This window comes from Lipotes vexillifer, unplaced genomic scaffold (genome assembly GCF_000442215.2).
Source record: "Lipotes vexillifer unplaced genomic scaffold, Lipotes_vexillifer_v1.1 scaffold627, whole genome shotgun sequence".
In the NCBI taxonomy this organism is placed as follows: domain Eukaryota; kingdom Metazoa; phylum Chordata; class Mammalia; order Artiodactyla; family Lipotidae; genus Lipotes; species Lipotes vexillifer.
In genome coordinates this window covers 1569971-1586906 of record NW_006787891.1, presented here as the reverse complement: position 1 = coordinate 1586906, position 16936 = coordinate 1569971, and the positions used below count along the sequence as shown (strand labels likewise).

The 16936-nt window shown below is 35.1% G+C and overlaps 1 protein-coding gene across 1 annotated transcript in view; it reads right to left on the bottom strand.

Moving 5' to 3' along the window:
- The window catches only part of LOC103076114 (doublecortin domain-containing protein 5-like), a 250403-nt gene that overhangs the window by 67643 nt on the left and 165824 nt on the right, over positions 1 to 16936 (bottom strand). Inside the window, exons 11-12 of the mRNA XM_007460935.1 lie at positions 15246 to 15369; positions 4594 to 4775 (exon numbers count right to left, since the gene is read on the bottom strand). Coding sequence (XP_007460997.1) covers positions 4594 to 4775; positions 15246 to 15369 — 306 coding nt within the window. The remainder of the gene's footprint in view (positions 1 to 4593; positions 4776 to 15245; positions 15370 to 16936) is intronic.

Below are 16936 nucleotides of genomic sequence, written 5' to 3'. Positions count from 1 at the left end.
GGTGGGAGGGAGAACTGTAAGAGAATTGAGCCCCAGCCAGAAGATTTGCTTAATTCTCTCTGGATGCTGCCCAAAGACCCAACCCAATTCCTGCTACTCACCCCAAATCCAAGCATGACCTAAGGAGAGTTACAATCATGATAACCTGATCCCACTCACATTTTCCTCGGAGAATTTTGGACTATGGGAGTAACCAGTTTTAGGACACGTGGGAGAGTAAAGTGAAGGGGAAGCTGGTGGACTTTTCTTTCTTCTTTTTTTGGAAACCCTATTTTATTTTATTTTTGTTTATTTTATTTTTTTATGTTTCTTTTCTTTTCTGAAATGCAAATCCAACAGTAGACGCTAAAATTCAGACCTAATTCCCTACTGTGCTTTAGAAGAGTTATCTTTGCACTGGCTACACTGGCAAAACATAAGCAACCACTGAAGAACACATCTTTAGTCTGATGTAGCTACCACCGGGCATATATTCCTTAACTTCATCTACAGAATCACCCTGTCTTCAGTAACTCTTAAAACTTCAAATTTTATATATAGTTTAAATTACTAAGTAGTTTACTAAGTTGTTACCTGTTACTAGCCCAGACCCTTAATATTGCACAGTATTTTCAAGGTACAAATAGTAGACTCGTATCAGGAACTTTCCAACAAGTTCTGTGGAAACCCTATTTTAATAGTGCTGAATTCAACTGGCCCATGTAGGTGGGTTGGAGAGAACGGGATAAGCTGTTTCCTCTGTATTGAATTCCTCTAACTAGTTCATGTGCCAGCCAACATCAATGGAGAGAGAAGAAAAGAACTGGCTCTTAAGTGCCTAATAAGGAATGTGTACTCTGCAGTCAAATTGCCTGGGTTCAAACTCTAGCCCTCTCATGTATTGGCTCTGTAACCTTGGAGAAGTTACTTAACTTCTCTGAGCCTCATTTTCCCCATCAGTAAAAGGGAGATGTAACAGTACTTATCTCATAGGGATATCTTACAGATTAAATGTGTGAATACCTGTAAAGCACCTGACACATAAAAGTCAGCAACACATTATTAAAATGGATCACACACTGCAAGCACTTCATGTCTACTCTCTCGTTTAATTCTCACACCCTTTCTGAGAAGCCCATTTTACAGATAAGGAAACTGAGCCTGGAGATTAAGTTCCTTGCCCAAGGTCACAAAGCTAGTGAGTACAAAAGCTGAAATTCAAACCTAAAACTCTCTGGGTCTTTTACTACATCATATGGCCTCCTGAGAGGGCACCATCATAGAATAACAGGGAAGAAACTGAGGCTGAGATACCGAGTGAGCAGTTCAGGATTTCTCTGTTACTGGGTTGGCCAAAAAAGCTCATTCGGGTCTTTCCTTAAGATGTTACAGAAAAATCCAAACAAACTTTTTGGCCAACCCAATACATGGGGGCAAGGGTCCTAGACATGAAGTCCTTTGACCCTCACACCAAGAGTTAGGACTGATAACCACGTGGCTTGGATTTACAGAGTATCCAGAAAAGCAGAGTCTTATCTCTGACTTTGTTCTCTCAGGACTGGTTTTTCCAATACTCCATGTTTCCTGCAAATTTAAATATCAACAAAAACGGTCTATATCTATTATTTTAAAATGGGTCTTGTTATGCTGTTAGGTCTCCCTTCAGCTTTGCAGATGGAATAATCAACAACAACAAAAGATCCTCGAAACCGTCTAAAATGAATTATTAAATTACTAAAGGATAGCATAATTTTCCTTAAATTCTATAAAACTACACTCTCCTATTCAGCAAGACATATTTTGTGAAAAAGTTTATACCAGGTGCTCTACTTTTGAACAGCTATCAAATTCTATGGGAATAAATCTTGTTTGGGTAGGAAAATACTGATGAAAAGAAAAATTATAATGTAATTCACAAATATGGTATAGATTAGTGACATTTAAAAATTGATTTAAAGTAGGTAAATATCCTGCCCTCAGTTCAAACAAATTCAAACCAAAGTGCTGTAAGATATATATTTTTTAATGAGGGTAATTTACATTTACAGAGTTTGTAGTTCAGAAGCTAGGGGAAATCACCAGAACTAGAAATTTGGGGGAAAAACATATTAATTAGCATTGGTATCATGTACTCATAGCTTACATATTTCACAGATTAAAAACTCCAGAATCACTATATTAACAATTGTTTTCTTTTATAGGTACATATGTATTTTGTGTTATAATCATTCAGGCACTTGAATGGAATATACCTTTGCATTTAGGGTAGTATTTACCTCTCCAAAAGTTGGTGAAATCCAGTCTGGTTTGTTTCTGTTTCAGAATATTTAGTGACATAATTTTTCACATCCCCTTTCCTTTCAGTGTCAACATTTCTGAAAAAAATGATCCAAGATTTGATTGATATGGCAGTATACATTGTCAATTATCATTCAGCTTAAGTATGTGAATAAATCATGAGGTTTTAATTTATCATTACTTACTCTAAAAAAAATGCCTTTCTTAAAAAAATAGCATTTCAAATACTATCACAATTAAATATTAAACTTCACAAACATTTATACTATGAACAAGTTATACAAGAAAATAAATTTTCAATATCTGAATCCTTTTCCAATAATGTTGAACACTCTGAGATGTGAATTTATCAACTTTGAAGAAAATGCAGAGATTACATTCATTTTGCCTTTGATGTTTTATTCATATACTGTTCATATTTATATGTTTATTCATATATTACTCAGGTACTATTTCAGTTATCAATCCAAAACTAAAAATGTTTTTAATAAAAAATTAATGACTATCATAGAAAAAGAATTGCAATATACACCATTCAAATTTTGAAGTAAGAAAGAATTGTGTATTTTTAGAATCTTTATATTTTATTAAATGAAAGGTATAGTGTTCAAATGTAATGTTAGCCAAAACACTCCCTATTTAAATCTTCTGTTACCAGTACTTACAGAAAGATTGGGGGGAAGGTGTGGGGAATGCTACTGATGATCCTGTAGAAAATTTTCTGAATCAGCCAAGAAAAATTAAACTATATTTAGTAGAGTTTTGATGTCAAATGTATGCCAGTGTATTTTAATTATTTAGGAATAATTAATTCATGTAGAGAACAAAGTGAATATTTGATTAACCAGGACACACTGTTCCATGAACTTAGCAGAGAGTTTCACATACTCTCTACTAGAATAGCTGTCCAAATTAACAAATCTCTCAAATTACATTTGGATTACCTGATTGAATCATGCATTTTAAAACATAAATTGATCAGATTAAATCTCTATATAATTTTGAGACACATAAAGATAGGAAGGGACAGAAATTACTTGTTAATTTTGCACGTTAAAAAAAAAGTCATAGACTATTTTAAGGGCATTACCCTCACATTTTACGTCTAGTAGAATGAGCTAATTATGAAATGTATGCGTCAAAGATTTCAATTTCAGGGTTGACTTTACTTTGAAGATTAATTTTTTACTTTATCATCTTTATAGGCAGTTCAGTGGACAGCCGATCTGAATGTTACTCATTGTTCAGTGATGTATGAAGTATATTTAATCAATGTGAAGAAAGTAATATTAAACTATTATCAGCAGCCTCAAATATTCTAAACATCTCAAAAGAAAGGACAAGAGGTAATATCACAGCTAATAATATGAGAAACAATGTGTTTAATTCATTCTTTACATCAGAGTTTTGCCCTGATCTATGATTCCTTTTGTCATAAAATGTAATGAAAATACAGCAGGTGACTTTCTCCAATGTTGCAGAAATTCTGGGTGTTTGGGAAGATTTTATTCCAACCTCATAACGTAAGCTAAAGGGCAGATTGATGCTTTTCTAGGATGGTAAACTTTTAAAATGTTATTCCAAGGCAAGGATATAGATTATGTAAAGTTATATTTTGAGAACTATATTTGTTCATTAAATATTACAAAGATCTAAATGTAAATAATTGTGTGTAATAACTTAAATAATGTAAAGAATAACAAAGTAAATACTAACTTAAATAAGAAATTACAAAATTAGATTTAAGAAGCAATTTATGAGCTCATTTATTTCAAAATACATTAATAAACCCAAACAATAATGCTAATTCAAAATAGATATTGATCATAAAACTTTTTTTTATCAGAACTACTTATTTCTAACTCATGTTCTCTCATGGCCAGCCTAAATCACCAGTGTTCAAATTAAGTTCCTAACATAGAAACTAAATGAATTTTAGTATCTATTTTTACCTCCAAATATCAATATGAGAGCCCTTTTTAAAGAATAAACACAGGGCTTCCCTGGTGGCGCAGTGGTTGAGAGTCTGCCTGCCGATGCAGGGGACACGGGTTCGTGCCCCGGTCCGGGAAGATCCCACGTGCCGCGGAGCGGCTGGGCCCATGAGCATGGCCGCTGAGCCTGCGCATCCAGAGCCTGTTGCTCCGCAGCGGGAGAGGCCACAACAGTGAGAGGCCCGCGTACCGCAAAAAAAAAAAAAAAAAAAAAAAGAATAAACACAAAATTTCCCCAGAAAAACATCTGTAATCAAGAAGACAAAAATCTGTAGAAATTAGAAAGTATGCTTGATGCAAAATATGAACAAGTTGTTCTTACTGCATTTTCCGCCTAGGTGAGATGTCTGGACTGATTATAATAAGGGCTCTGGTTTTGTTCTTGTCTCCATTCCGCAAAACTCTGAGTCTCACAGGGACATATTGCTCCAATGTCTTAGAGATGGGTTTCTTCATGGGAGGACCATTTGGAAGTAGCAGCCCTTCTATTGGCCAATCAAACTCCTTCAGAAAGAAATGACAAGAAAATTGATAATAAGTGAATAGGAAGAGTCATTCCTATATATAAAAAAATAAGCACACTTTCTTATACCTTTAATATTTTATTCATTCATCAAACATGTATTGGGCACCTAAAGATGTTCCAGACAATTCTAATTAATGTTTTATTTTAATGAAGAGGAAAGATAGCAATTTTTAAAATGTATGTACAACCTGTGCTGTGTTACAACATGGAAGATGTATTCCCTTTCAGAGAAACATCATTCTGGAAATACAGAACTGAATTAATTTGGAATGTTTTTTGCTCCTGTATAAAGTATCTCTAATCAATGTGAAGAAAGGAAGAATATATGAAAAGTGGTTTTACAACCCGAAATAATATTGTCTTAAACTAAATCTATTTGGGGAACACTTCAAATAACAGAGTGAGATGAGTGAATGATAAAGCTTAAACAAATTTCAAATATTTCAGTTGTAGAATTTGGTTACTTTGTAGCCATCATTCACACATTTATTTATTTATTAATTCATGCATTACCCAAATATTTAATAATTGTTTCCTATATTCCAGGCACAGTGCTAGACACTGGAAATAAAACTATGAACAAGACTGGATACTCATTGTCGAGGAATCATCTCTCTCTCTTTCTCTCTCTCTCTCTCTCTCTCTCTCTCTCTCTCTCTCTCTTTCTTTTGTCCTGGCAGCAATTACTCTCCCATTAATCTTCAGTAACCATTTTATAAAATATGACACCTCCATTTAAGTGTGGGTCTGTTTCTGTGTGTTCTATTTTCTTCAATTTGTCAGTTTCTCTCTCCCTGTCCAGTACCATACTGTGTTGATTATATCTGGTAAATCTTGATATTTGGCAGGGCAAGTACCCTTACCTTATTCTTCTTCTTTGGAAATTGGCTCTTGTTCGCCCTTTACCATGTCATATACATTTTAAAAAACAGCTCAATTAGTTTTTTTAAAGTCTGTTTAGGACTGTAATACTCTGTAGCAGGTTAAGTAATGTCCTATCAATCCCATTTTGTTAAGATTTTTTTTCTTAAATGTATGTTGAGTTATGTAAAGTTCTTTTTCCTACATTTATTGAGATGTGCTCATATTATTATTTATCCTTTCATTAGTTATATATGTTACATTAAGTTTTTAAAATTTTAAGCTAATCTTGCATTCCTGGATCAATCCAAATTGGTCACAGTGTATTTTTTTTTACAGACTGCTGTATTTAATTTGCTAATATTTTCTTTAGGATTTTTGCTTGTATGTTCATAAATGATATTAACATGTAATTTTCTTAAACTATCCTCATCAAGGTTTGGTATCAAGTTTATCCTAGCCTCATGAAATGAGGTGGGAGGTGTTACTTCTTTTGTAATATTCTGAAATTTTGTTTCTTATATGTTTGGTAGAATTTGCCAATAAAACTATTTGGTAATGGTGTTCTCTTTGTGGGGAGATTTTTAACTACTGATTCTATATTTTTCTATGATTATTGGACTGTACAGGTTTTCCATTTCTTCTTGATTCTATTCTGTTAAATTACTTTTGTCCAGGAATTTGGCCATTTTATTTATTTTAAGTTATAATATTTATTAACATAAATTTACTTATAATATCCTTTAATTATTTTCTTAATTTCTCAGCATCTATACTTTTATCTTTTTTTTTGTTCCTAATATTATTTACCTTTGCTTTTTTAAAATTAATCAGTTTGGCCAAGTATATACATTTTATTAATATTTTAAAAGAACCAATTTTTTGACTGTTGGTTCTGTTTTATACTTATTACATGTTATATTGATTTCTCTAATTTACTATTGATAATTCCTTCTAATTCTTTGAGTGCATTCTGCTGTTATTTTCCTAACTTCTCAAGTTGGATACTTAATTATTAAATTTTAGTCTCTCTTCTCTTTTAATATAAGCATTTAAAGTTGTAAATTTCCTTCAAGTATGCTTTAGCTGCATCTCACATATTTTTCTTTGGTTCTAAATATTTCCTTTTAAAATTTTCATTAGGATTTCTTCATCATCCCATGAGTTAGTCAAAATATCTTTTCAAATTTCTCAATATAGGGCCTTTTCTAATTATTTATTTTGTTACTTATTTCTAACTTAATCCATCAGCAGAACCTGCTTCCACTTTCAGAATATATCAAGGGCCCAACTACTCTTCATCACCTCCACTCCCAGCACCCCAGACAAAGACACTAGTTTCTCTCACCTAGAGATTGCAAAAGCCTTATAACTGCTTATTCCTGCTTCTACCTTGGCCCCTTTTTGCTCTATTATCCTAATGATTCTATTAATACTCAGTCAGAGCATATCACTTCTCTGCTCCTAACCTGTCAAAGGCTTCCCATCTTGGAGTAAGAGCCAAAGGTCTTACAATGGCCCAAGGCCCTGCATGATCTGTAGCCCTCTCTTCTCTCTGGCCTTATGTCCTGCTGCTCTCCTCTCACTCACACTGCTGCTGCCACATTTACTTCATTATCCACCAAACACAGCATCTCAGTTCTATGCATTTCCTGGAACTGGAACCCTCTTTCTCTAGAGATCTGATTGATCTTCAGGTCTTTACTCAAATATCACCTCAGTGAAGCCACATCCCTTGTCAACTGAAAATTTCCAAACCCTGCCCTGCCCACTATCCTTGCTTCTACTTTCTCCTTAGCTCTTATCAATGACTAACATTTATGAGAACATTTGATGAATGGCCAAGGGCTCTAGAGCCAGACTTCCTGCATTTGAATCTTTAACCCACCACTCCAGTTGTGTAACCTTGGGCAAACCTTTGACCAAAGAGAGATAGAAGCTGATGGATAAATTCTTCTCTTTCTTCTCCAGGAGAAACTCTCCTAAGAACAGTGTTTAAAAGGCTCCTTGGAGGACAGCTTGATAGCACATTCTTAGATTGGCTTTTCTTCCTTCTCTGCTTGTGCCTTACTCTCGCTCCCTGGGACTGTACTCCCTAACTAAGTAGTAGCACATAAGCCATTTGCCTCAGGCTCCTCTTTCTGAGGACCCTAAGCAAAGATACCATAGTCTACATGAACTAAAAATAGAGGAAATTTCCTAAAGGGGATATAGGTACCAATACCCCCAAAAAGGGGGAGCCATATTGGGCAGGCAAAAAGTTCAGGCAATCACTGCAGAGGTGGTCCTAGTGTCCTGTCAGTGTCCATCTGACATGACCAAGATACAGATACAGAGGGGTTGGGGAGATGTGCTGGCACGTTAGACCAGTACAGACCAAGACACACGGCCTTTAGTTTATGAAAGGGGAGAACATTTTTTTAAAGCTAGTACAGTAAGTAATAATTTACTAATTTATACTCCCTTGAAAAGCTATTAGAATCTTGCAATTTTACTCAACAATCATATGGTTCAAGGAAATGCGTTTTAAATAAATATAAAAAATATCTGAAAGTTGTGAAGATTAAGTCTTCTGAAATGGCATCGAATGCTCTAATTTGTTTGCAAGATGAGTCAGTAAATAACATTAATTGCATTTAATTAGGAGAAAAGCAATATAAATAAATGTTTAAAACTCTCATGAGTGAGTGTTTTTCAGTCTAATGTTTTTTTCTTTATAATTTTTGTATAATATTTTGCTTAGTAAATGTGTTCATAATAGTGGCATACCATGAGTCTAACTTATTGTACTTCTAAATAAGCAAAATTTGAATTAATGAAGTTTTGCTGTATTCTTGACGTTCATTGAGAACCTTTTACCTGTATGGAATTTAAATTGCAGAGGGTAGTATTTATTTAGATATGTGTCTATTATTATGAATGGAGAAACATGGGGTCACTTTCCCTTACTATTGTTACTGAGAAGAAATACCAAAGGTTATGACAAACATTGTATATTTTCATTTGAAACTTTCCTATAAGGGTATAAGGGTTTTACTTAATATGAGAGGTGGTGGAGGAGTGGAGTTGTATAATTCTTCAAGAAGTAAGTTCAAGACGGACCTGTAATTCTTCCACAACAAAAATATTAAGCAATTCAGAGCAAATCAACATTTGTACTAGTTTTAGACAAACTATAATGTAGCAAGGGTTGAATTGGTGGAGGAGAAAGAGAAGAACAGTCTTCTCATTAAAAAATGACTGTCATGAGCTTCCCTGATGGTGCAGTGGTTAAGAATCCGCCTGCCAATGCCGGGGACACGGGTTCGAGACCTGGTCTGGGAAGATCCCACATGCCGTGGAGTAACTAGGCCCGTGCACCACAGCTGCTGAGCCTGTGCTCTAGAGCCTGCAAGCCACAGCTACTGAAGCCCGCACACCTAGAGCCCATGCTCTAAGCCACAGCAATGAGAAGCCCTCGCACCACAATGAGGAGTAGCCCCTGCTCGCTGCAACTAGAGAAAGCCCAAGCGCAGCAACAAAGACCCAACTCAGCAAAAAATAAATTAAAAAATTTAGTAAAAAAAAAAAAAGACTGTCACATTGACATCTTGGTGTAAAATAGCTAATATTTTCCCTTTTTCTTTCTTTCAGAACCACGGAAGGGAAAGGCAATTCTCCCTTGAGCTTAGTCTGTGAGAACTCGGTCTGAGTTCATAGAGTTAAGACGCAGTACTAAGATTGTTTTTCAATATCCTAAACATGCCATAACTCTGATGAATTTATCTGAAATGTGCTATCTTAGCCCCTAGTTATTTTTAGATCCTTTCACTTACTAACCTTGTCTCATAACAGGTGGTAACCACTGCAGACAGTGGCTTTAACACCACCGCAGCACTGCTGATTTCAGATAGCTTCCTTTGCGTTCCAGTTAGATGAATGAAGGCCAAGAGTCTTCTCCATGACATCACAGAAACCCAATCCAAAGAGACGAAAAATTATCATGGGTTTCAAAACTTTCCAAAAGTATGAGCTATCACTGGCAGTTCTTTCAAGCTACCTCAAAACTTGTTCTAATGTTTAAGGCACTTTTACATTGTCTTTCATAGAAATAGAGAAATATGGTGTGAGGATAATGAAGGACAACAAAAACATGGATTAAACTGACTGGAGTGCTGTTTCCTTTCCTTCCATTTTCTCCATTGGAATTCTAATGTTCCCATTCATTTCATTTTGGTTTTCTACGTGTTCACACTATGCCATGGCACAGCTGCATGGTCAGCAGACCTTTGATGAGCTGTGGTGCTCCCTTACATTGATAATTCTGGTTTTTCTTTTTCATCTCTCTCTCACAACCAGAGGCAGCTTGTGCTTCTTTTGGGAGTCCAGCTCTTAACCAGTGACCTAAATTTCTTAGTCAAATTGGCCCTCACTTATCTATTTATTATTAATAAATTAATAGATTCTTCAATTTTTTCTCTTGGGCCTTCCTACATCTCCTTTTCCTCCCTTCATACTGACAGCTAGCTATCATCATCTCTTAACAGATTAATAAAATATGTACTTTTAGCATGCTTTGTTTAACATGGGCCCCTCCAAATAGATATATTTTACTTCAGTAATTTAGAGAGATTAAAATCACTATCCAGTGGCTCATTCTAAAATTTTAAGTCTCTTTAGATTTACTTTTTGCAATGATTTCATCCTCGAATATGAAAATTCATTGCATTTTACCATTAAATGTTAAGAAGTACAACTTCTCAATTTATGACTTTTCCCATAAGGGTGAGAAATAACCTGAGTTTCTAGAAATTGGTTTCTAGAAATTCTGTGAAGTTGGTCACAGAATTAACCAAAATAATTCATTAATCTTGTGGTTTTAGGAGGTTTTAACATATTTTAAAAATACTGATGTACCAAGATACATGAAATCTTATTTGCTCATAAAACATAACATCAATTGCCTTTTAGAATGAATAATATTTAACAAGGAGAAAAAGGTGAAATCAGTTGCCACCACTGAGAGAGGTAAATAGTTTGGTATTAATGTACTCTGAGTCACCACAAATATAATTCTCATTGTACATATTTCCTGAAATCTTCCCTTGGTCATCATTCTCTTTTGAAAAGTTCTAGTCAAGGAATTAGCAGAAGATTTTGAATCTCACTCAGGATAGTGTTTCTTAGATAGTTTTTTTAGATTCAATATTTTGACTTAATTTTCAAGCCCATTCAGACAATCAGCCTAGCTAACTCTCCTCATACTAACTCTCTGACTGAATAAACTGGCTCAGCAAACAGCCTTGAAATGGGATACCAAACTTTTTCTGTGAGTTCTTCTTTCTCTCCCTTCTTTGTCCTTTATTCACAGAGTCTGCCTTTGTCCTTTTCTGGTTCCTTCCTTTTTGACACACAGCCTATACTTCTTAAACTGTAAGCTCAATGAAGGTAGGGACCATGTCTGTCTCCTTTTTTGCTTTGTCTGCATTGCCTAAATATATAATAAATAGTGGTTAGATAAGTAATAAAGTTGGTAGATTAAATCTGGAATAAAATTAACATATATGCTTATAGTGATCAAAGGGTTCTGAATCCCACAATATGAATATCACATTTCCTAATTACAGTCTATTTATATGTAAAGTCTTTCCAAGAAAAAAGTTCATTGTGCTTAATTATACATAGATAAAATCATCTTTTTGCTTAAAAAGTCAATTATGTGGAAGTGGGGTTGGAAGAAATTACGGTTCCTTCACATAAGATAAATCCAGACTTGAAGTCAAGTACAGTGCGTTGAATTTGAAAGAGAACTATCTCTGTTCTCTGCTTGGTAAGTGTTTTCTTCTCTTCCTCAAACATTTCAAGAAATAAGAGGATCCTTAGGCTGAGTCATTTTGAAATACATGGTCCATTTTCCTCACTTTAGCTTATTTAGTGCCTTAGTCCTTTCTGTTCAGTTTACAGGTCAAAGGCAGGCTTTTGTTGGAGTACAGTGACGTTTTAACCATTTCACCAAAAGCTACTGTTCTGTTTGAATGGCTAGAGAACTGTGGGGCAATCCATTTTCATTCCTAAGATCATTTAGTTGTCACATTTTAGACTATTAGCAAAAATGTTATTGTTCTAAAAGGTAAATGTTAAAAGGAATATGGTTAAGTTAGATTTCCTAATATAATTACCATTCATCATTTAAGTCAATTAATTAGTTAACTGAATTACTTTACCTGTATACTGAGGTTGAAAAAAATGTAAGCACAATATCTGTGAAGTCTACAATAATTATAAATTGTTCTCTTTCCCTGTATAAGAAAGTACACTTCCTTATGAGGCAACCCTGTCCACCTCCAGGCGGGTGGGAAACTTAATATTCCAATTGGAAGTGTCCCCATTTCTGCCAATTTGGAAAAGCCTTTTTTGTCTAGTTTTTAGCTCTATACTTTTGGATACATATTGAATCAAATTAAATGTTCAAACTTCTTACCAGAACTGTTATTTCTTTTCAAGGATATACCCTTCCTTTCCCCTGCCTCAATGTGGTTTCTGGGCATAGATGAAAGTTCAATAAACCATATACCACTGGGAAAAAGGGTTCATGGTCTATATGTGGTACTTGTCCTTGATCCTCAAAGATCTCTAAGGATGTGCTCTTCTCCTCTTTGGATACTGGGCAACCTGCTGATACCTGTTCACCTCCAGCTGAGAAGTAAGTTATCCTTTCTGCTCTCTAGGTTTTAGCCTTCCTAAACCTCTGAAGAAAAGCCTACAATTAGCACAACTCACAGTTTTTTTTCTTGGCTTATGCTGGGCCTATTTGTCTCTGTGCCACCCCTCCACCCCTGGCTCTATGTTGGATCTCATTATGCTGCAAACCCTGAGTCTTAGGCATATAATTCATCTAGCCACTGGCTCAGGCTACCCAAACCACAGTCTCTGGTATTTTGAAGAGCTCATTTCTCTCTTAAAAAAAAAGAAAGCCTCAGATTTCTAGACTGTTGCTTCACTACAGTCTAAATATTAGGGCATATTTGGGGCTCTAAACAATGACTTCTTGGTTTCAGCTGGAATGACTCCATCTGTCCTTCCCCTAAAGTGATGAGACTCATTGATTCAATCACTGAGGACACATAGAGAATTGTGATTTAAAGGGAAAGAAAAAACTTGATTGAGACCAGAAAATTTGACAAAACAACTAAAAACATCAGGATAAAATATTTTTAGGGCTTCCCTGGTGGCGCAGTGGTTGAGAGTCCGCCTGCCGATGCAGGGGACACGGGTTCGTGCCCCGGTGTGGGAGGATCCCACATGCCGCGGAGCGGCTGGGCCCGTGAGCCATGGCCACTGAGCCTGCGCGTCCGGAGCCTGTGCTCCGCAACGGGAGAGGCCACAACAGTGAGAGGCCCGCGTACCGAAAAAAAAAAAAAAAAAAAAATTAAAAAAAAATCTTTCGGAACATATCACTGACCTAGCAATAAAGCAAGACATACTAGAGACCCAGAGAGGTAAACAGAGTGCTGAAGCTGGATCTTTATCTTGAGGGAATTTTCCAAACCCAGCAAACTTCTGTTTCCACGGTCTTGAGGGGAAGGGTGCAGGAGACAAATTTCAGGGCCCAGCCAAGATGGGAATTCTAACAGGAGACCCTCTCCTCTCATAAAACAAGAGCCACAAATGGATAAATTTCATTGAAAAGGCAAACCAGAGACAATAACTCTCAGTGGTTGCAAGTAAAATAGACCATCTCAAACATTTTCTCTGTGTGGAAGAAAAAATAATCTTCATTGAGAATTCATACCATAGGCTGACCTCACTTGCAGTTTAAAGCACATTAGATAAAGATGAAGAGAAAATTAATAATCTGAAAGAAATATCTGAAAATATGATCCAAAAATGCATCATAAAGAGGCAAGGAAATGGAAAATATAAAAGAGAGGTTAAGAGACATGAAGGTCAAAATGAGAAGGTCTAGCATACACCTAATCAGAGTTTTCTATAAAGAACAGAGGGGATAAGAGACAATACTTGAAGAGATAATGGGTGATAATTTTTCAGAAATGATGCAAGATATCAATCCACAGATTCAAGAACCATGAGCAGGAAAAATTAAAAAACTGAAGAGACCCAAAGAAAAGAGAAGATTTTAAAAGCAGTCAGGGAGAAAAGACAGATTACCTTCAAAAGAAGAATATTCAGAATTACAGCTGACTCCTCAAAAACAGCAAAGTCAGTGATGATGTCTTCCGTTTGCTAAGTGAAAATACCCTATGTGAATGAGGGCAAAATAAAAGACTAAGTTCACTTAGTAAAAGTAAAATTAAAAATAAATTTTTAAGTAATCTAAGATAAGTAAAAACTGTTTGCTACCAAAAACTAAAAGAAGGGCATACTAGGCAAAAGGAAAGTAACCCCAGTTGGAAGGACTGAGATATAACAAGGATTTAAAAGAAGAAAGAGAAAAAATTAGGAGTAAATCTAAATTAATATTAACCACATACAACAATGTTAATGTCTTGTGGAAATTTTTTTTAAGGTAAAACTAAAATAGATGACAATAATAGTGTATAAGTTACAAATCAGACAACTGATGTTAAAGCATTCTAATGTTCTCAATTATTTGAGATAAGAGTAAGTATATTTGTTAACTTTAGATTTTGATCATTTACATATGCAAGCTAAAATGTTCAAAGTAATACCAAAAAAAATGGAAATAGAGGATATAATTTCCAATCTAGTAAATGGGAAAAATACAAGAAAAAAATTAACCTAAAAGAATATAAGAATGGTGAAAAATGAAACAGAGAAAAAAGCAGATAATAATCCAAATATATATGTCATTACAATAGATAGAAAAGACTAAATCCCTTGGTTTAGAAATGAAGATTGTCTGACCTTTTTTTTTTTTTTTTTTTTTTTTTTTTTGCGGTACACAGGCCTCTCACTGTTGTGGCCTCTCCTGTTGCGGAGCACAGGCTCCAGACGTGCAGGCTCAGCGGCCATGGCTCACGGGCCCAGCCGCTCTGCGGCACGTGGGATCTTCCCTGACCGGGGCACGAACCCATGTCCTCTGCCTCGGCAGGCAGACTCTCAACCACTGCGCCACCAGGGAAGCCCTGTCTGACCATTTTTTAAAATTAACTATATGCTGATTACTGGAGAGTCCCCCTAAAACAGAAGAGTACACAAATATAAAAAGTAAAGGATAGAAAGAAGATATATAAGGCAAATAACAACAACAAAAAAAGCTGAGATATTTCTATTCGTATTGGATAACTGAAAATTTTACTAGAGCTAGAGAGAGTCTACATAATGATAGAAGTTTCAATGCACCAGGGTGATATAGTATTTCTGAACATGTGTGTGTCTAGAACTAAATTTCAAAATATATAAAGCAAAATATGAAAGACTAGAAGAAGAAATAAATTTCATATCCATTCCATATTGGATGACTTAAATGCATCTTTCTAATTAATTGATAGAACAACAGCATCAACTGATCACTTGCACCTAACAACTGCAAATCAAAAACTTCATGGAAATTTTCACACACATTGACCACATACTGAGACTTAAAATAAGGCTCAACAACGATGTCTTATACTAAGCAGTACAACCTCATTAAGTTGGCCACTGGGAAGGACTGGCCACATGTAGGTAAGCTTATTCCAGAGAGGGTTTTCAACTCTGGAATGTTTCCACTGGCCTGGCTTACCAGTCCCTTCATGTTTTATGGCCCACCTAAAACAAAATAAAAGACAAAAAGGAATTTAGCAAGGTTAAATATCACTTTAAAATATTCATTGAGTACTTCTTATTAGGTAGGCAAAAACTCAGCTTGAATTAAAAACCCAAATCTGATAATTTACTGTGTACAAGAGACATAAATAAAAGTAATTTTTAATGAAAGAATACATTTTTAAAAATTGGGATAATAGACTGGAATTTGAGGCAGAAGGCAAAGTAGAGTAACAGTCAATTTATAATAACAATGACATAAATAACAATACTAACAGAAAAAAAATCAAGCAAAACTTTTTAGACATTTAAAGAGAAACCAACATATACATAATCACTGTGGGAGACATCATTACATTACCAACAGATTATGAACTACTAGGTAAATTTTTAAAAATTTTTATTGGAGTATAGTTGATTTACAATGTTGTGTTAGTTTCAGGTGTACAGCAAAGTGAATCGGTTATACATATACATATACCCACTCTTTTTTAGATTCTTTTCCCATATAGACCATTTCAGAGTATTGAGTAGAGTTCCCTGTGCTATACTGTAGGTCCTTATTAGTTATTTTTTTTACATATAGTAGTGTGTATATGTCAATGTCCCAGTCTCCCAATTTATCCCCCCTTCACCCCTTCCCACCTTGTACCGCTTATATGAGGAATCTAAAAAGCTGGTACAAGTGAACTTATTTACAAAGCAGAAATGGAGTCACAGATGTAGGTAACTTTTTTTAAGTAACAAGTAAGGACATAAAATACTTGACTGCTAAAACTAGTAAATGGAAGTATGACCATTTACTCAGACATTTTAGTCTGTTAACAGAAAATGTGTCTTTCTCAATAATTCTTGAAACACTGTAATATTTCCACACACTAACAAATTAAAGTTCAGTACAGTTTTAAAATAAAAATTGAACAAGCTACACCTTGAGGCAAATGACACAAAATAAGATATAAATGAAAGTTTAAATTTCACAATTTCAACCACAAGACAATTTTAAAAACACATTCTCTCTCCCAAAATGCTATTATACCAGACAAGGGGAAAAAAATGACAATGCTCAGCACCTATTTAGCAAGCAATGAAAATAATAATCATGAAAACGTAAAGAATACATTTAGAATTATATTGAAAGATAAATTTATAATGTTAAATGCTTATTTATTAAGAGCTAAACAGAGAAGGGAAATTAATAAAGCATTCAACTCAATAATTTATTTTAAATATATCCCATGGAAAACAGATGAAAGAAAGTAGTAAAGATTCAAATATAAAGAATTAGAAAATATTTAGACTATTAGTAGAACGTTTAAAGAAATGTTTTTGAAATGAAAAGTAAAGTAGCAAATCTCATGCAAATAAATTTAGATTAAAAAATATACAAGCAGGGCCTCCCTGGTGGCGCAGTGGTTGGGAGTCCGCCTGCCGATGCAGGGGATACGGGTTCGTGCCCCCGTCTGGGAGGATCCCACATGCCGCGTAGCGGCTGGGCCTGTGAGCCGTGGCCGCTGAGCTTGCGCGTCCGGCAACGGGAAAGGCCACGACAGTGAGAGGCCCACATATC